At 37.9% G+C, this 19410-nt stretch overlaps 5 protein-coding genes across 8 annotated transcripts; 2 read left to right on the top strand and 3 right to left on the bottom strand.

The window, feature by feature from the left end:
- Window positions 1-44: 44 nt before the first annotated feature.
- LOC117564456 (28S ribosomal protein S18b, mitochondrial) lies at window positions 45-834 on the bottom strand. Its single transcript, XM_034243240.2, has 2 exons — window positions 470-834; window positions 45-412 (listed from the first exon to the last, which is right to left on the bottom strand). Exons 1-2 carry the CDS (start codon window positions 736-738, stop codon window positions 82-84), a joined length of 600 nt encoding a protein of 199 aa, XP_034099131.1. The 5' UTR covers window positions 739-834; the 3' UTR covers window positions 45-81.
- A 65-nt stretch (window positions 835-899) lies between these two features.
- Window positions 900-6932, top strand: LOC117564455 (plasmanylethanolamine desaturase). 4 transcript variants are annotated; one of them, XM_034243237.2, is made up of 7 exons: window positions 900-1057; window positions 1613-1726; window positions 5235-5454; window positions 5877-6088; window positions 6143-6361; window positions 6422-6591; window positions 6646-6931. In XM_034243237.2, the coding sequence occupies exons 3-7, from the start codon at window positions 5238-5240 to the stop codon at window positions 6734-6736; spliced, it is 909 nt and encodes a 302-aa protein (XP_034099128.1). In that variant the 5' UTR covers window positions 900-1057; window positions 1613-1726; window positions 5235-5237; the 3' UTR covers window positions 6737-6931. The 4 variants fall into 4 exon arrangements, with proteins under 4 accessions (XP_034099128.1, XP_034099129.1, XP_034099130.1 ...); XM_034243238.2 differs by having other exon boundaries at window positions 921-1057; window positions 1543-1726; XM_052002283.1 differs by lacking the exon at window positions 900-1057 and adding an exon at window positions 1359-1377.
- A 1466-nt stretch (window positions 6933-8398) lies between these two features.
- Window positions 8399-9337, bottom strand: LOC117564642 (uncharacterized). Its single transcript, XM_034243502.2, has 2 exons — window positions 9250-9337; window positions 8399-9192 (listed from the first exon to the last, which is right to left on the bottom strand). Exon 2 carries the CDS (start codon window positions 9136-9138, stop codon window positions 8431-8433), a length of 708 nt encoding a protein of 235 aa, XP_034099393.1. The 5' UTR covers window positions 9139-9192; window positions 9250-9337; the 3' UTR covers window positions 8399-8430.
- Window positions 9338-9782: 445 nt separating this feature from the next.
- Window positions 9783-13844, top strand: LOC117564348 (intraflagellar transport protein 88 homolog). The gene is made up of 8 exons (XM_034243064.2): window positions 9783-9867; window positions 9929-10128; window positions 10504-10744; window positions 10804-11548; window positions 11599-11798; window positions 12533-13454; window positions 13517-13639; window positions 13696-13844. Exons 1-8 carry the CDS (start codon window positions 9796-9798, stop codon window positions 13821-13823), a joined length of 2631 nt encoding a protein of 876 aa, XP_034098955.2. The 5' UTR covers window positions 9783-9795; the 3' UTR covers window positions 13824-13844.
- A 171-nt stretch (window positions 13845-14015) lies between these two features.
- LOC117564349 (lysosome-associated membrane glycoprotein 1) lies at window positions 14016-18721 on the bottom strand. The gene is made up of 4 exons (XM_034243065.2): window positions 18541-18721; window positions 15427-15765; window positions 15141-15362; window positions 14016-15076 (listed from the first exon to the last, which is right to left on the bottom strand). The coding sequence occupies exons 1-4, from the start codon at window positions 18593-18595 to the stop codon at window positions 14733-14735; spliced, it is 960 nt and encodes a 319-aa protein (XP_034098956.2). The 5' UTR covers window positions 18596-18721; the 3' UTR covers window positions 14016-14732.
- Between the last annotated feature and the right edge of the window lie 689 nt (window positions 18722-19410).

The raw sequence follows: 19410 nt of genomic DNA on the forward strand, positions 1-19410 counted from the left end.
CTGAGTTAACAGCTGATAAGTGTAAAACATAACCTCAAAAGTAATTGATATTAAAAAGCTCTATTTGTAATTGATTTTTCTTTACTTTTTCTGCTCTTCCTTTTTGCCATAATATTCAGCATAGTCGTATTCCCGGAAAGGCACATCATAGGTTATCAGACCGCAATCACGCGCTTGCTCCACGGCAACCGTCAAGCGCAAATGGCTTTTTTGACAAAGACCGGTCTTGGAGTAGCTCAGCACTTGGCCACTGTATGGGGAGATGAACTGCTGAAGCAGCTCTGTATTGCGGTAGTCCAGCACTAAGTACTCATCGCGGCATATGGGGCACGGATTGCCCGTGGAGATTTTTCCCTGACGTATGCATTGTTTGCGTGTCTTCCGCGGCGCATACATTCCTTTGTGATTGCGGCTAAAATGAAAAATATCTCGTTTAAATCAATAGGCCTCTGTATCTAGAATTTCTTACCGATATTGTGTCCACACATGCTCTTCGCCATAGGTTGTTTTGTAGGCGTCGCTCTTCAAGTACCGTATAGAAGTTTCCACTGGTATGACCTTTGTCCGATCCTTTCCATCAGGGGCAGAATCTGCTTCTGCCTCCTTTTCCTCCTCGTTGACGGAAGACTCTTCAGTTGCAGCTTTACATCTCAGTGCGCTTGCAGTGTGTATGGCGACACGTCCATTGCGTGTAATTTGCAGCAAGTTGCTATAGATGCCGCGGGCTAAGGGCAACATTTTTATTCAATAATTAAAAATTATTTTGTTAACTGAATCTCTTGCAGACGACGACGTAACAGCCAGCTGGTCGTGTTTTCCTTACATTTGGTCACACTGAGACATGTCTGACATAATGCTGGCTGCTATATGTATATTATCTATGTGTACTTCTATCGATAACTACGATGCAAGCAAACTAATATATTTTATGTTATTTTTTGAAGCGAATTTTTTGTCAAAATGTAATCTGTATTATTGTATAAATATTTTGAGGTAAAGAAAAAGAATCCTTGCACACAACATCAAGACTACGGCTACACCGGCGTGGAATTCAAGCGTGAGTATTCAAATGGCGGCTGGCAAGCAAAATATAACGGTAAAAGCTGACCACCTACACTCATGCACGCAAACACAAACACAAGTGAAGGCAGGGTCATGAATGAAAAGCTGCCCTGTGTTGGCATTTTTTTAGTTGCTGTCGGAATTTACTAGTGCAAAGTAGCCTCTGCAGTTGCAGACGGAGTCGTTGTCGTCGCCTTTGTCGGTTTTCCGGATTGTGTGTGTGTGTGCTCACGCCTGTGACAACATAGAATCACGTGCATAAAAACAGCATTTATTTACTTTTTAGTTGTAGTACGAGGAGTAGGTGTCGCTGACGTATGTAGCTTCTCTCTGCTGCTGTTGTAACTCATGGCGTGCGTCCTTGTGTTTGTGTATGTGTGAGTGAGTGTGCGTGCGTGTATGCGTGTTTGTTACTGTTCTATATGCATATAAAAAACGTAGTAGTTTGATTCTTATTTTAATCAATACACATATTACTAGACGGTTCATTTAAATTTAATTGTTTCGAGCCATAAAAGAAACCCACACACATGTTTGCTCCTCCTTGCAGCCGTTGCCGCTAGTAATAACAACAACAAAAAGAACAGCAACAACGCTAACACCGAGCTGTTTTTTTGCCCTATACCGCCACCTGCTGCCAACAACAAAAACAAACGCACAAAAGGTGAGTCAAACAAATGTTCGTAGTAAAATGTATGAGTGAAAGCTTTTTGTTCGTCTTTTTGGGCTTGTTTTTATTAATAGTACTTAATGGCAGTGCAAAAGTATGCAAAAGCAAAGCCATGAAAAACTTCTTATCAATTGCAAAAAAACAACAACAATAAAACTATAAATACGCTAAACCGCCGACTTTGAAAAGAGGCGCGCAATTTACACAGAGAGAGAGAGCGAGAGAGGCGAAAGCAACGTGAGATTTTCTTACAAAACTTTCGAGTGACTTTTCGCGCATTTCGTGTAATAAATTGTGTTTCCTTTTTCGTTGCCACAACACAAAAATCGTCGTTACGTTGTGCTAAATTAGTACCTGTTGGCTGTGCGGCCCCTTTTTTTATGACCTAAACTTACACATACACACATTGTGCTAACAAAAACAGGCCAAAAGTGTATCAACTAGGCAAATACCCTGTGCTATAATCGCAAAACTAATTCTAATGAGAAAGAGCGAGAGCAATAGCTGTTAGCGGTGGACAGTTCATTGACGATTGGGACTTCAAAAGGAATTTCTGTTCGATAATTTGAAATGATTTTAACTTATTGATAGCTTATCACAACATTGTTAAATGATTAGCCTATATTTAGATATTTACGCCTTGGCTATATTTAATCGCTCTGTAAACATGACTTGTGTCTTTCATACTAATCTCTTTGATAAGCTATTTATCGAACTTTATGGGAATTTTTAGTTGAACATACCGCAATTGTTAGTGTTGGCAGGATATATTTGAATTCTAGAAGGCAGCAGAGCTGTCGCTATTGTCGCCGTCGCTAACATTTTCATGTCGACGGTTCCATATTCATTCTCCTTTTCCCTGTTTTATTTTTTTTTTTTTTTTGGTTTCGCCTTTCAGACGTCTTAGTTTGCTTCGCACCAACCACATCGCATTTATTTTTGAAATTTGAATCAGAATTTGTTTTTGTTGCTTTCTTATTTTTGGCCGTCAAACGAAACGGAAATGTTTGCCATTTGTGGGGCGTTACTAGCCATCAGATTATGGGTTTTGTTTTCATGACCTTTGTGGGAGGCGGGGCGAAGTTCACCTCTAGGGTTTTGATAATCATTAGTAAAAACGTAAAGCCCACGCGAGCCTGTCAATTCATGCTCCTGGTTATTCTGGTCAGCGCGGGCGATTTATCAATAGCCAACGTTGTGCTCTGCCTGCCAGTTTTAATTAATGCGTTTTCACTTTTCCACTCCCACGAAAATACACCAAATATGACAGTTCCATAAGTGTCGAGCTCAAGTTCGACGTTTCCTGTCCCAACAAGCGCAATCATTAGCGCAATTTATATATTGTTTATTTATAAGCATTAGCAAGGAAATTGTTTTGTCAATACGCAACATAATAATATCTTATATTAATTCGGGGTATTTGGAGCACTCGTTATTGTAGTTACATTTCAGATTAAGTGTATGGCATTAGGTGACCTCTAATGCATAAATAATACTTGGTTAGCTAGTGTGAATAATTTCAATGCTACCACGCACAGTTTAGCTGCTCACAATAAAAGAGGATAGTAAGGACTACAAGGGGGCGTCTTGATGACAGCATTGGAAGCCAAAGGAAAGTAGCAGGTGCTTCATTTACACGTCGATCCATAAAAATTCTACTACGAATATTTGTATTAACAATCGCGTCAAAGGAACGATTCAATTGTTGTGGCTTAGTTCAATAGAAGCGACAACTTCATATCAAGAACAATAAGCTTTTTCTTTTTAATTAGATTGTAAGTTATTAACTATTAACAGCATTTAAGTGGTTTCATTCAATTAGACAACTTTAATTTTATGACCATACTTAATTGACTCTTCGAGTTAAGTGGAAAATATAAGAGCTGCAACGACACTTTACATTTCTAGCTGCATTAATAAATTATTTGATAAATACAACGATTTTGTAGGACTTACTTTTTAATTTGAAGCTAATGATAATAATAATATAATTTATTTATATACTCATTTTATTTTTTAATCCAATATACACGCCTGCTCCAATTATTAATACATTAATAACAATTAAGTACATACACAGTATTTAGTTCTAAATATTACTTAGATTCACACTAAATTAAATCTTTTCATGCCTTTCTGATGTAGAGCACTCATACAAGTAGAATTTCTGGTTCTTGTAAACCATTTCGAATTACTTCGTAAGCACCAATCAAAATGATTTACCACACTCATACATGCGCATTGTCCCAAAATAAGGCATACAGAGAAACGAACACCTGTAGCAGTCAACACGTCATTAATATCCCATTTGTGTCATATATAGTTTGCTCTCTCTAACTTACATTACTCCGATATGAATTTGAGCCGAGCTTAATTGAAATCAATATGATGGCAATTACTCTTACCGATTCCACCGAAATGAATCTTCGGCAGTAAACACAGTATAGTTTACATTTCTATTTTATATTACCCAATTACAAATAATAGTATATAGTATAGTATATAGTATATCCTATTTACATACATATATTACGGGACTTTCGTGTTGAAGCTAATTTGTCATGAAAATAACGAAGGAAAAACTTATTTTTTTGAGAGTTGTACCTAAATATAAATACCCTGCAGTCAGATCTTGAGTAATAAAATAAATTAATTATGCCGAATGTATTGTTAATTTATTTATTGTTAAGTTGAACTTAAATATTTCCTTTTATGTTATGAGTTTAATAATAACAGTTTCCTTAACCAAATTTTTATTACCCTACCATCAATTTTCTTTATGAAGTAGGGGCAATAAAAATTCCACTGACATTTGATGTAACAAAAAAAAGGAAAATAAACTGGGAAAAATGTACAAATACAACCCGTTGAATTAACCTACCTCAAAGATAGCGTTCACAACAATTTAAATAGCAATTTGCCTAATTAAGGCACCTTTAAACCGCACCCCCAACAGCTGACAACTCACTCGCTCGAGTCGTAGTCGCTCGCAGTCCACATTTCCCATTGGGAATTGTGGAAGCCCCGAAATATTGCGTGACACAGTCACAGGCAGGCAGGACATCAGGATAAATGTGATGTCGGGGGTCACCAATGCAGGCCACGTAATGACATCAACATGTGCAGAGGTCAATGGTTGGGAGCTGTTGAGCTGATGGTCACCTGTGTTTGCCTGTTTCAGTCTGTTTCTTACTTTGTTTGTTTGTTGGTTTGATAGTGAACAACATTCGAGTCGAGTGTCGAGTGTCGAGAAGTGCAGCTCCTGTAAATTTAAGACCTCTTAAATATTTCACGCCCACTTGGTGGCTGCTTTAGTTCCCATCTATCTGTTGAATTATGCAAATCGAGAGCAGCTGACAATTTCCCAGGTTCTCGACGCGGATTGACATTGAAAACAACGTTGGCAGTCAGGGCCGGCCAGTCCACAAGACATTCAAGTTCAGCTCAAAACTGTTCTCTACTACCATTTTGTGTTTTATGCTAACGTATACATTCTTAACAGACGATGACGGGCAAAAGCGATAAGGAAATACTGGCCAACTCCATGTATGAGGATGATCCCAATGGCAATTCAGCACCAGCAACTGTAAATCAGGTGTCGGGCCAACCGGAGCCACAAGAAGCGGCAACTGGGGGCGCAACCACTATTTCGGCAGCGACTTCACCACGCTGGGGACCCCAAAATAAAGGTGCCCAGGAACTGGCCTCACTATATAGTCCAGGTGCGCTAAAGCAATATTTGCTTCACAAATTAAATCTCCGAATACGTATTATATTTGTGTGTGGATACAACAATATGAATTATTGTCGTTGAACAATTTGCACTTTGCATAGCAAAGAATGTTTATTTGTGTCATTTTAGAACATATTTCCGTCCATTCATAACGTTAGGGATGTACTGATAATACGAACCATTATCAATTAGTATTTGATATTAACGGAAAGTAAAATGAATGAATTTATCTAGTAGCGAACATGTTGGTAATGGAGTGAGATAATTATCTTTTTTAAGAGTAAATTGATAATGACAATAATTTTAATTCAATTGTTTTGTACTAACTAATACTAATGAATTTTCCATACCTTCTTCAATGAAAATAGCTGATAGCAACCACATATTTTATCACGATATCTCCTTTAACAGGTAAACGCGCACAGGAAATAATTTGTGTTTTCACCTGCATCGGTTTGATGATCATCAATTTGGCTCTGATTGTCAAACACTTTCGCTGGGAGCGTATTAGTATGGCTTTCATCTCTGCATTGTGTGGTGTTATAACGGCAGACTTTGCCTCTGGCTTAGTGCATTGGGCAGCGGATACTTGGGGCTCTGTGGATCTACCATTGATCGGAAAAGTAAGCATTACATATTTGTTGATATTCATTGATTGCTAACTCTCGTTGTGTTAGAACTTTCTGCGCCCATTTCGCGAACATCACTTGGATCCGACGTCGATAACACGGCACGATTTTATAGAGACAAATGGTGATAACTTTATGGTGGGCATACCGATTCTTGGCTACTTGGCACACTACTTCTACTTCAAGTCGCCTTGCGAAATACAACAGAATTTCGGCTGGATTGCTTATGTATTTCTATGTTCCATATTTGTGGTTATGACGAACCAGGTGAGCATAATTGAAATTTTTAGAGAAGCATTTGATTACATTTCTATTGCCTTGCCTTAGATACACAAGTGGTCGCACACTTATTGGGGATTGCCCCGATGGGTGCAGTTGTTGCAGAGCTGTCACATAATTCTACCACGAAAACATCATCGTATCCATCATGTAGCGCCACATGAGACGTACTTTTGCATTACTACTGGCTGGCTAAATTGGCCTCTGGAGAAGCTTAGGTAAGTCCTAAAATAATATAAATCGATAGAAACTAATAATTTTCAACCCTATAGATTTTGGTCAACCTTCGAGTTTATTATTGAGCGTGTCACAGGCCTGAAACCACGCGACGATGACATGAAATGGGCCAAGAAACTCACATAGCTATTTTGTCCAGCGACTGTAAATAGAACATGGACCAAGCAAGGTTAACAGAGCTTGCTAATTAACAAAAACCAAAGGCAACAACGAAAGTCACTCGTATCAATCAATTATAATAATATTATTTGCATAACAAAAGTCTTGAACATATTGTATGTAAGGTTAAATAATTTTAAAAGCATCAAATTACATAGTTCTTAGTTGAAGTTTGTTAAAAATCACTCTAATATGTGTCATTTTATTTTATTTTAAGTAAATTTGTTTGCCTATTGTTTATCTATTCTTGTCCTTAATCAACATTCATTGATCTCGCTATTAATATTAGACTACCTATATATATATATGTATGTGTATATATATATATGTACTACGAGTGAGCCTTATATATATAATATATGTACAATTTGCACTGGCACGAGCTTGTTACAAATGTTGAAAACTTTTTTAAAACTTTACAATGCCATAATTACTATATACTTGATAAAGAAGCTTAAGTAGCAACAATTTTGATACCAAGTCCTATAAACAAAAACGACGTTTTCAAAACATTTCAACAGCTTTAAAGGCTATAAAGATAAATTTATTTATACATATATATTCATACTTACCTATATATAAATATATATTTATAAATATGTTAGGCGCTGAATGCAATCAAGAAAGTGACTTACAATTTTGCCTTATTACATACAAACCATTTATACGTGTATAATTGTAATAATATCAAAGACAAACAGAAATATAACAGAGAATTTTTAAGGAGCAATGCAACGATTTTAGTACGCACATTTTTTAACAATTTAGTGGCATAGTTTATATGTACCTAGTGTTAAAAGAAATCAGTAAATCTTTAATCTCTATGCTATGGCTAAGCTGCTGAATTTATATCTTATGTAAACAATAAACTCTTTTTGTATACATGCGTACATATAAAACATTGAGTGCTAGAACATATTTTGCGTAAAAGAAATAATTTCTAAGAGAGCAATATTAATTGTGATTAAAAATACGAAGAAAGCTGATTTTATTGTGTATCTTACTTTTCGTTCAAATATTTTATAAACAATTCCAGAGTATGAAATGTGATGTGTTTTACTTTTACATATATTCTTGCCGTCGATGTGCTAGCTTTTTCTCATTTTTCAATAAGTAATAGCAATTTTTATTTCATTCCTAACAATTTTTTTTTAATTTTATGCAGCGTACCCATATCTTTTAAACATTTGAGCTAATTCCGATTAATAATAGTTGACATTCTATGAACAAATTAAGAGAAAGTGATTAAGAGTCACTATTTATCTTATGTAAATCAAGTTATGTTTGATGTGTCAAAATTCCGAAAAGTTGTAAAACGTGAAATGGAATCCCAACCATATTACTTTCAGCCATAATTCCCTAAAGTCCAAAGTAGGACCACCTTATAGTGATATCAATTTATCAAAAGATGATTTTCTTGATTTTTGTATTTTGTGGATGTAATAATGTTGTATTTTGTACATCTACAATTTTATATAAATTAATAAATAGTACAATTTATAATTTAGAAAGTATATAAACACTGATTACAGATGAGCTTCTTCAAAAGTATATCAATATTAAAACAAAACGTATTATTATGTTTTAAATAAAAAATATATATTTTTTACTATTAGATACCTTAGATATAAAATCAGTTTTTTTTTTAAATTGCTTTCGTTTTATGTCTTCTGTTTAATCTCATTTAATTTGGCCTCGCGAGCAGTTTCTCGCTCTCTACGCTTCTTTTGGACTTTCTCTCGGGCCCTTGTCCACTTTTCAATGTTCTGCTGTGTATAGGCTTCTCTCAGTAGTTCCTTTTCCCTGTACTTGGCTTGCTGTCGACGCAGTGCAGCCTCGTTGTGTACAAAAATCGGTCGACATCTGTAGCGCATCCAACCTTTGAGTGTGGATCTACGACTCTTTTCGTGCTTTGGGGTTTCTTCATGAGACAATGATGATGAGTCAGCTTTCGAATATTTATTACTGGGTGTTTCATCTTTTTCCTCATCCACGGGTCGATCCTTGTCCCGACGTCCCAGCTTCCAATAATAACATATGAGTATAATAGCAATAATAATACCGATATATATACAAATAAGCAATATTTTTTGCCACAACTTAAAACTAAACGACTTAGATGGGAATGCTATTGATTGGTTTGAATGTACTGCGGCCACTTCCAGCTCCAACAAATGTTTTAGCTTGTTGCAGTCATAGACGGTCATCTCTGGCACATCTTTGTAGTATGCCGGTGTGTCATCATGCCACCAAGCGGCCCAAGTGTTTGTGGCTTCTTTGGCAAATAGATCCCTGCAATGTGTGCATACTCTGTTCATCCAGAGTTGACATTCTGTGCTGTTAATGTTCGTCTTGCAAATAGGATTCATGACGAAAGCAAGCGGAAATGGCCGGGCACATTGTAAAAATATAATCTTGACATACTTTTCATAGAATCCGTTTAATATTTACTCTTTAATTAGATTTTTAAAAAATATTACCTTATTAAAAACTGCTTATATTATTTTTAGTAGTACTTTAAAAGTTATGTATGCTTAATAAAAGTTTAGGTATTAAAAATAAAAAAATATATAGACGTTTTAATAATGAAAAGTAAACTTTTAAATTGTGTGCTATGTGGCGCACTGAATAGAAAGTCGATAAAGTGACTATCGATAATTTTGCAGCTATTCACAAAACTGTATTGCACTGTGCACTGCTTGATCGTAATGCAAGCAGTACTCGTTTAATTCACAGTTTTGCAATGGAATAAAACTGTTTTGTTAATTTCAAATTCAAATAAAATATTTGTTTTTTTTTCATTTTAAGTATAATATTATCCTAACCATTAAATATATGATTATTATCGTTTAAGCGACACTGTAACCATGAAATCCTTGACAATAACAAGAGGCCGGTAAATTTATCACCAAGGGCAACGAATGGTCACAACAAATGTGTTTCTGATTTACTTTTGTCATAATATTGAAATTTGTAAGAAAATGAGTGCTAAAGATTCAGAGCTGAGATCTGCTGTTAACTCTGAAATGGCGGTGGCAACAGCTCCACCTCCGCCACCAACAGCAGCCGGAAGACCGCCAACCTCGCAACTCTTTTCGGTGAGTGGAAAATCAGACCAACAAAACTCCATAGGGAAAAAATAAGTTGTTGTATTCGTAGCGTGGTAACTTGGTCAGTAGTCGAACTGGCGGGGACAAGACTGCTCTGGCCAGACCCTCAACAGCAGTGCGAGCCGTGGGCTATGCGGCCAGCACCAGCGGCTCAGCAGGTCAGCGATTTGATCAGTTCTTTCTGGAGAAGGTCAAGCAGCAGACGCTTTCATCGGCCAATGCGGCTGTCGATGCAGCCAAGGAGGTGAAGTGAGTGAAATGTTGATTTACAGTTAATATTGGTTATAAGCAATATTTTTAATTTCTGAAGACTATTTTATAATGTGTAATTAAAACTTTCTTGGTCGGACACTCAAACCAAAGCGGATTTCAAGACTATGTATCTATGTATCTCATAGAAAAGATAAGTCTTAGGGTAATATGAGTATCCGCTAAGAGAGTTTTTACGAATGAGGACAAAACTGTGTGTATGTGGGTATAATTTTTCTGCCCTTGAAGCATATACTTGTTAATAACTTAGTTGTGAATAATCAAAACATTTATGTATGTAATTGCGTTTTAGTTCAGTGGAGTCTTCATAGAAATAAATGAATGTAAATAAGCAGTACCCTATATTTTCCAAAGTCCCCAGATCAAGTACAAGAATATGGAGAGTAAAATTGTAAAGCTGCTGGAGTCATCGATTGTCCTGGCAGCGCGCAGTTCCTTGAATCGATCTAATGGAATGGTGAATGCAGAAATAAAGTCCTCATTAGCAGAGGCTCTGAACAAGGCAAAGGATGCCTCCTCATTGGATCGAATACTTCATCACGAGCAGGATAAACAGGGTGAGAATGTATTTCACAATTTCGACTTGACCTATGCGGTAAGTAAATGTGGAAGGTTCCATAGAATCCAATTGTGCTTAACTGCGTTCCATTGCAGGTGTTCTTCAATCTCGCCGAGCAATACGAGCACAATGACATGCACATTGAAGCGCTGAATACTTACAACATTATGACCAAGAACAAGATGTTTCCGCATGTGAACCAACTCAAGTTAAATATGGGCAACATCTATTTGAAGATGGGCATGCACAAGAAGGCCATTAAAATGTATCGCATGGCACTCGATTCGGTGCCCAACACACTGAAGCAGCTGCGTCTGAAGATCACCGAGAACATTGGAGTACTGTTCGTGCGCATGGGACAATTTGCTGATGCTGCCTCCAGTTTTGAGTTTATTATGTCGGAGCGTGCGGATATTCGAAGTGGCATCCACCTGTTGCTCTGCTACTACTCCATGGGGGATGTGGACAAAATCAAGAGCACATTTCGCAGCCTCTGCGATGTGCAGCCCGTGGAAACCGAACGTGACTTGGAGAATGAGAATAACATTATACGACTTCAGCAACAGGCAGAACAGGCGGGTCAGGCGGGTGGAGCAGGGGCCGAGGAGACGCATGCTGCTGAGGTGGCCATCATTGATGGGGATGGCAACAGTTCCTTTGTGCAGGTCAATGAGCCCAACAACAGCTCGGCCAATGCGAAGAAGAATCGCTACGTTCTGCAGGCTCTCAAGACCGATGAACTCGCCGTTTATACGAAGCAGCGTCGCAACTCGGAGAAGCGTTCGATTACCATGATTGTGGACTTGATTTCGCCTTTAATCGAAGAGAACTACAATGATGGTGAGCTTATGCGAATTATTTGTAACCCTTTTTAATTACTATCCTTTCAGGTTACAACTGGTGCATTGAGGTCATAAGGACCTCGAATCTGTCGTGGCTCGCCAACGAGCTGGAGCTGAACAAAGCTTTGGTTTATCTGCGTCAGAACGATGTTAACCAGGCCATCGAAACACTTCAGATGTATGATCGCAAGAGCGAGAGCTCCATGACAGCCAGTGCATTGACCAACCTCAGTTTCATCTATATTAATGTGAGTTACCTTTGACATAAATTAAACAAAAGTATTAACAACTATTGCTTATGCAAAAAAAGTAAAGTAACTACAAAATAAGCGAAACAAAGTATCTTAGAATTGCAATCAAGCATTTCTAAAGCAAGATTTTTTGAAATTTTGAAACTAAAAGTTGCCCAGTTTTGTTGTTGTTCAACAGAAATATTTCCTTTAGGCAATCAATTGGTTGTTAAACATTTCGGAAATGTCAGCCAATTACTTAGCAGCTAACGATTCATTTACAATGAAGATAATAAATAATTTATCTCTGCAGTTCTAATGTTCAATCAAATTTATATAACAAATTTAAAAATGACTTAAAATGCTTTAAGAAGAAACCCCGTTGATTATAACAAACTTTGACTATGCTTTGAAAATATAAGTTGTTTGCATAAATTTTCAGTTAATTTTATGTAACTTTAGTGTTTAAAGGACTTTCGTTTTTTTTACGCCTATAAAAATACTTTCAAAAATCTGTAAAATTCATTCTAATATGTTTTGAATGATTAGCTTAGTTTTTAAGTTATGTATATTAAATATCATGAAGGATTACACCGAGTAATGACATCAAAACGAATGTCCTTTTTAGAAAACTTGATCTAGTTTAAATTGTACACCTCACAAAATTTCAATTGCTAGAACTAAATCAATGATGACTACGATCATCTATGATCGCCATCTGACATTATTATCGACTTGTTGTGCTATTTTAGCTGGGCAACATGGAGATGACAACACATTGCCTCAATCAGTTGCAGGAGATTGGAGCACTACAAACGAATGCATTGGCTCTGGTTAACGCCAGCATAGTCGACATGCAGAATCAGAATTTTAGCTCGGCCAGGGAGCGTTTGCAGCGTGCCTTGGCAGTGGATCCAACGCATTTCGAGGCCAATTACAACTTGGGTTTGCTAGCGCTGCAGGAGCAGGACTTTGCGCTGGCCGAGGAGCAGTTTGAGCTGCTGAAGGCGCAATTAATGGAGCCACATTCGGTGCAGCATAGCCATGTCTACTATCAGCTGGCCAAACTGCAGGAGCGACGCTTGAGTAGCTCTTCAGCTGGGGGCTTTAAGAACAACGCCTCGCCAGCTGCACTCCAAGCCTATCTGCAAGTGCTGGGCATATCAGCCGCTGATATTGATTCGCGACTGTTTGAGAAGGTCGGCTCCATGTACGAACAGATACAGGATCACCAGGAGGCGAATCAGTATTACAACGAGGCGTATCGCATCAACATGAGCGACATTAATATTGCCAGCTCCATTGGTTCCTACTACATTAAGTTGCAGGCCACGGAGAAGGCGCTGTATTACTATGAGCGCGCTGTACTCGCCGATCCGAATGATCCCAATCTGATGCTGCGCATTGCCAGCTGCTTTCGGAACTCGTATCTGCCGCCAAAACAGTATCTGGGCATGTTCGAGAAGATCTATGCGCGGTTTCCGGACAACTTGACGTGTGTGCGTGCCCTCATGCAGGTGACCAAGTCTTTGGGCATGAGCGAGCTGCATGAACGCTATGGCCAGGACTACGCTAGACTGCATAAGCAGCAGCAGGAGAGACAGAACGAACAACGGTATCAGCAGCAACGATTATCCTCGGCCACCTCGGGCAGAGGAAGCAGTCGCCTTCGAAGTAAGTCGCCTCTTAGAAATTTATCTTGCTCTCATTGTTGATATCCTGTTCTGAATACTCAGCTCTGAGGCCATCTAATGAGGAGCGTCTGGCAGAGAACAATGATATCTCTACAAATCTCACGGCGAACAGTTCCACGGGCTACAATGGCGATCAGTTCCTACAGAGCGCTAACTCCTATTCGGGTAAGCCAGCAACTCCTTACAATTTGTGTTATTCAACTAACCGTATCGCTTTACAGTAAAACAGCATGTGGATCCTCTGGGTCCTCCAGCTGAACGTCCTCGCACGGGAATGTTCCGAGCTCAACAGAGCAATGACTCCGACGACGATGCGGAAATGAACGCCGAAAGTCTGTTGCCTATTTAATTTATGTAATTACTCGCTTAGTATAGCAACCATATAGTAAATAAATAAATTACAATGCTACTTAAATGTGCAATTATTTTCAAATACATTCAACCTTGTTTGAAATTCATCTTAATACTCAAGCAGTTGCACTGCTTTGATGCTGCGAAACAGCTTTCTTTGCACTGCTTACATACAAAAGTCGTATCTGAATCTTGGTTTATGATTTATTACGGATCAAAGGCAAATAATACATAATTTGTTGTTTATTTATAACCGGTTTACAATTTAAAATCATCAATATATATTTTTTTGTTTAAAATTTGACTGTCATTTACTTTACTACCAATACCTGCCTCAGCGTCGGTTTCTATAAGAATTTTCGCTCGTTCATTTTCACCTATGCCACGCTCATTAGATTAACGCGATTAATTGAGTACTATGTATGCATGGGTGTTCTATTGTTTAAATACGCATATATGAATTAATTAATTTGTTGTCGTGAAGTGTGTGTATGGTAAAAAGATTCCATTTAATAGATAAATTGGGGAATTTAAAGTAAATATAAGTGTAGGTCAGCCACATACATATACACAGACAGATTAATGTTTTTGATATTTTCGTCATTTCTTTTCCTTTTCTCCTACTCTCTTTCTATGAAGCGCGTTATAAATTTAGACGAAAGCAAAACAAAACGAAAGAGGTTTAAGAACCGTTACAAAATAGGCAATACACAAGAAATGTCGAAAAGTTTTTAGTTTTTACAGTGCCTGCCAATTACAAAATCAATCTTACAACTCTCTCTGATTCAAACGCACTAGCTACCCCACTGCCTTTTTGCCTTGCACACTCGTACTCATATTTATATATATGTATATCTTCTCAATCTCTATCCGCATCACTTCTCTTCTCAATGCTTTCATAATTCATTTAAAAGCTCATGTAGCCGCGTGAGGTGGAACGACGACGCGCGCACAGATACGAAATTAGAACGACGACTATCAATGCAGCTAGGGCAATGCCCACAGCAATGGGCACAACGTCGGAGGTCTCGGAGCTATCGCAATCGTGAACCGTCGAGAAACCGGTAGTGTTGGATGTGCGGAATGCCTCAACTTGCACATGGCTGACACTGATGTAGCCAATGGCGCCACTTCCGTCAATTGTCTCCGACATGTTGAACTGCTGGGCGCGAGTGCAGTGATAGGACATCTTCTCGGGCGTCTTGAAGTCCGTGTTCTGGCTCACGTGAATCAACTGAATAGTTTGATTCTCTGCAAAGTGCGATTGAATAATTATCAAAAATAATCTATAAGCAAATAAATATCAGCTAATTACCCTTTGCATCGGGGAAATCGTCAGAAGGCACCGTCATGTCCACCTTGAGCAAAGTGAGGGCAACAGTTTGATTCTTCTTCTCCAATTGCAATACCAAAATTTGTGGAGAGACGTCGGGACCCCAATGCAGTTGCATGGACTGAGTGGTCTGGCTGTCGCAATAGCAGTGATCCATTGAGGCACGGCTGGGGATGTTGTACAATCCTTGGGTCTTGTTGCCGCCTGAAGAAGAATTCAAGTTGATTACAGGTTGATTCAATAAAATTCATTCAATGCATGCACTCACTCTTCGTCTCGTAGGTAAAGTTCAATTGAGCAGCCATGGTGAGCATAATGCATGAGCAGTTCCATGTGCCCACCGCTGGAGGGGCTGGCTGTGGTTTGGGGGTGGTGGTCGTCACTGGAGCTGCGGTCGTTGTGTTCGGAGCCGAAGTACTAGTAGACGGCGGTGCAGCAGTTGTGGTTGTTGTTGTTGTACTAGTAGTAGGTAACGGTTCAACAGTTGTGGACGTTGTATTAGTTTTCGGCGTGATAGTTGTCTCGGGTGCAATTGTTTCTTTTGCGTTATCATTCGCCACGGGGAGATCAGCATTCTTCAGGCTAAAAGACTGCGATTGCGAAAAGACTGCAACAAAAGAGAGTATACAAATAAATATTTGAACTTTTTATCTATGTCAATAATTGCTTGACTTTGTGTTTTAGTAAATGGGCTTAAACCAAACAATCTGGTTATTTATCTGGTTGTTACACTCAGTCTTTATATACACTAATATATGTATAAGTAAGTATACATTTCACACTAAAATCAAAACGCAAAAAAACCTAAGCTTACACGAGTTTCTATTGCCCGTGCCATATGTACAAATTTAATATAATTATCGTGTTCCAATGAAATATATTTTTCCGCTTTGTATCTATCGCTCTTCCCCTCCCCATTCCCTTCTCTGGCTATCGAGAATCCGAGTCGCCGTTGTCGATGGGTCCGCGGTTGAGTCATTACGTACTGTAAATATTTGCACATTCGACAACTGATAACCAAATAACCACAAAGCGCTGAACAATGAACATGGGTGAAAGAGCGTGGGGAGAGGGCAATAATTGACGCATATTAAAGAGGAAAATCGGTCATTAAGATAACGAAGAAAAGGCTTCAAAGTAGACTTGAGATGCAGATGCAAAAGTGAAGAAGCTGCATAAATCACATGATTCATTAAAGCGACAAACAACCAAATGAAACATTCATTCACTTTTTGCACTCGGACTCGGACTATTTTTGTGCGATAAGAAACAATTGCGATCTGAAATACGCCCCACAGTCAAAAAATACTCTTCTTTCAATGGAATGCAGTCTGTTTGTTTTGTTGTGCTTTCAGTTTGTTGATCAGAATATAATTTTTGTTGTACCTTTATAGTAAAAGTTTTGCAACGCAGTCATTTTTGATTATGACTCAACGCTGCTTAATTATATGCTAAGCTTTTGTGGTTGCCAGAGCTTGTGTATTATTCTCGTTTCTGGACTCTGCACCTATCATCGGACACTGTCTCTCTCTCTCTTTTTCCCAGAAACACATACAGACAATAGTTTGCGGTTTAACTAAAACACGCCTCTCTCCACCCTCCGTTCTAGTTCAATGCTACTGCAACACGGCCCAGAGAGATGACCTTTAAATGCAAGTTTAGCAGCAAATAACAAATAACCAGACAGACTTACAGACTGCGAACAGGGAAAGAAACTGACAACTACTACAACAACAATTTCCAGGCGTCGCAAAGAATTTTCTGGGAAAATGCAGAAGGCTAATAAGATTTATTTGGCGTTTGCATGCAAGAGTAGTGTGTGAAACAAGCGTCTAATTAAAGTTAGTGCACAGTAAGTGCTGCCAATCTAAATGATTTGCAGTGCAAGTGCTGCCAATCTTGATGAATGTAACAGGCGTTGCAATTTGAATGTTTAGTCATGTACGATAATTAAAGAGATTTGTGTAATGACGCATTGATTTAACTGACTGACTTCAGTAGGTCAATTTTATAGTGTTTCGGTTGTAGAGCAATAAAAATTATTCATACGTTTGACAGATTTATATATGAATATAATGGGATAAAAATACATAGTGAAGTGTAACGAATCTTATCAGCAGTATTGTGATTTTCCACAGCAAAACAACTACAAATTAACTCTAATATATAACGATTACATATTAAGAAATGCACCACAAATTGGCGTCTTTGTTTGTAGAAAGATCGCAAATATTTACAAATCAATAATTTTTCCTTAAGCAATCTATATATGCAGCTTTGGGAATTAAGTGGAAAACTGATCTGATCTGAAAAGGCTACATTTTCGATATATAACTGGTTTTCAGCAGACTTAAAACAAAATAACAACTAAAAATTTAATACTTCTTTGTTTTGGGGGATTTTTAATTAAATCAGCGGGGAATTATAAAATAAGCACTTGGGTAACATATAGGAGAAAGAAAAACAAGTGTGAGAGGAAATTACTCTCGAAATGCAAATAAATTGGAATAAAGCGTTGTTGTTAAGCAAATAAATTTATTGTAGTTAATGCCGAAGCACAAACGAGCGAAAATAACGCAAAGAATAAAGTGAAGAGAGCAAGAAGGCAAGTGAGAAATTGAATATGCCTGCATGTAATAGTAAGAGTAGAAATATTCATATGTATTTGTTATGCAGCTGAAAGGGGACAGAGGCGTATGCGGGATGCTGCCGGCAGAACAAACAAGCAACAAGAGACCCAGAGGCGGATACGAAGAAAATCAAATTACTTTATCTGTCACTGCTCTATGCAGGTAGAACAATAAAAACATTTGTTGGTTAGATATGTAAGTACATAATCAACATACATATGTACATAAGTGCGTATCAGAACGCATTCTTATGTATGCATCCACGAAGAGTGAGGGAGGCAGAGTTACAGCCGCAGTGGGCTGACTGCAATTTGCTTTGTCTTTGCTGCTGGAACGGTACTAAGCCACCATCTTGTTATTAGATTTTACGTTTGCGCCGTGTCCTACAGCACTTAAGCAACCGCAAAGTGTCACAATAAAACCACATAAATGTCAACGCACCGCAGAAAATGGTGAAATATCTTTATACCCGTACATATGCATAAGTGCAAAATATATTAATTATTTTATATATGTGATTTAGTTGTTTTTTTAACAGCCCTTGCAGATAAAAACCACAACAACAATCCATTGAACGGGTTACGTGTGTGCGAGCGAGAGGCCAATATGGGAAGAATAAAAAAAAAAAAATTAAATTGCGATGAGCAAGCAAAAGTAAATTGAACAAAGGCTGTCCGCAACTTTTGCAATCGTCATACGAGTAGTGGACGAGGGGGAAACACACTGCAGTCGAGTAGTTAAAGTTTACTCACCAGAGCTGCTCAATAGGAGCAATGCAGTGCAGAATAGGATTTTATGTCTAAACATCTTGAATTTGACAATTATCTAGCTTTCGGTTCGTGCACAGCGTATTCGTATTATATTAATTAATGATAGTTTAACAAAAATTTAACTCTTTTTAGCTGCTGTGCGACGGATATATCAGACGTATTTTTTTTTCTGCTGTGAGCAGTCCACTTTTTTTATTGCGCACAACGAAAAATGAAATGACATTAAATAAAACTAGTGTTGGGTTGTTCGTCAGCTGTGAGAAACAGTGTGACCATGTGCTGAAATTCACAATATACTTTTCACTCCAAAATATACTTATTTCTAACTTGGTCACATTCCGTTGGTGATGGGGCAATTTCGCAAAATCGATTAAACTTGGCGCGAGTTTTGAACGTGCTACGCATAAGGTATAAGGGAATTTTTAGCGATTTGACCGATGTAGCCGAGATTAAGATATAATTTTTTTTCGACAGCACTTGTTTGTATGATTGCAGGCAGATCAAGTTTGTTTCAAATTTTAAATCGACAAACATCGAATAACATGCGTAATATTGAAGCTAGATAGTACTATAGTATTAGTATTAGTACTATATAGAATTTAAGATTCCTGAAAATTTGTTTGCGATCAGATACAAATTTTCGAAGTTATTTAAGAAATACTTTTGTATGGGCAATAACGCTTTCTTACTAGGGGCTTTGGTTGACAGTTTGGTTTATAATTATATTAAAATTTGCGGTTTTTACTTATTCCAACTTGATGTGAAACTTGTAAAGCCAGACCCATAAAAAATCAAGTGTCGATAGCATTCGAAATATATATGTTGAATATATACAATTTTTTACGCTGAAAG

The sequence above is a fragment of the Drosophila albomicans genome, chromosome 2L (genome assembly GCF_009650485.2).
Source record: "Drosophila albomicans strain 15112-1751.03 chromosome 2L, ASM965048v2, whole genome shotgun sequence".
NCBI lineage: Eukaryota > Metazoa > Arthropoda > Insecta > Diptera > Drosophilidae > Drosophila > Drosophila albomicans.

Excerpts from the sequence above, each read along its gene's own strand:
- LOC117564348 (XM_034243064.2), top strand. The coding sequence starts at position 9,796 with ATGGCGGTGGCAACAGCTCCACCTCCGCCACCAACAGCAGCCGGAAGA. Across the intron at positions 10,129-10,503 it reads GATGCAGCCAAGGAGGTGAA|TCCCCAGATCAAGTACAAGA; the intron begins GTGAGTGAAATG and ends TATTTTCCAAAG. Across the intron at positions 10,745-10,803 it reads ATTTCGACTTGACCTATGCG|GTGTTCTTCAATCTCGCCGA; the intron begins GTAAGTAAATGT and ends GTTCCATTGCAG.
- LOC117564455 (XM_034243237.2), top strand. The coding sequence starts at position 5,238 with ATGACGGGCAAAAGCGATAAGGAAATACTGGCCAACTCCATGTATGAG. Across the intron at positions 5,455-5,876 it reads GGCCTCACTATATAGTCCAG|GTAAACGCGCACAGGAAATA; the intron begins GTGCGCTAAAGC and ends CTCCTTTAACAG. Across the intron at positions 6,362-6,421 it reads TTGTGGTTATGACGAACCAG|ATACACAAGTGGTCGCACAC; the intron begins GTGAGCATAATT and ends GCCTTGCCTTAG.
- LOC117564456 (XM_034243240.2), bottom strand. The coding sequence starts at position 738 with ATGTTGCCCTTAGCCCGCGGCATCTATAGCAACTTGCTGCAAATTACA. Across the intron at positions 413-469 it reads CATGTGTGGACACAATATCG|CCGCAATCACAAAGGAATGT; the intron begins GTAAGAAATTCT and ends TTTTCATTTTAG.
- LOC117564642 (XM_034243502.2), bottom strand. The coding sequence starts at position 9,138 with ATGAATCCTATTTGCAAGACGAACATTAACAGCACAGAATGTCAACTC.
- LOC117564349 (XM_034243065.2), bottom strand. The coding sequence starts at position 18,595 with ATGTTTAGACATAAAATCCTATTCTGCACTGCATTGCTCCTATTGAGC. Across the intron at positions 15,363-15,426 it reads CTTTACCTACGAGACGAAGA|GCGGCAACAAGACCCAAGGA; the intron begins GTGAGTGCATGC and ends ATTCTTCTTCAG. Across the intron at positions 15,077-15,140 it reads CGATTTCCCCGATGCAAAGG|AGAATCAAACTATTCAGTTG; the intron begins GTAATTAGCTGA and ends CGCACTTTGCAG.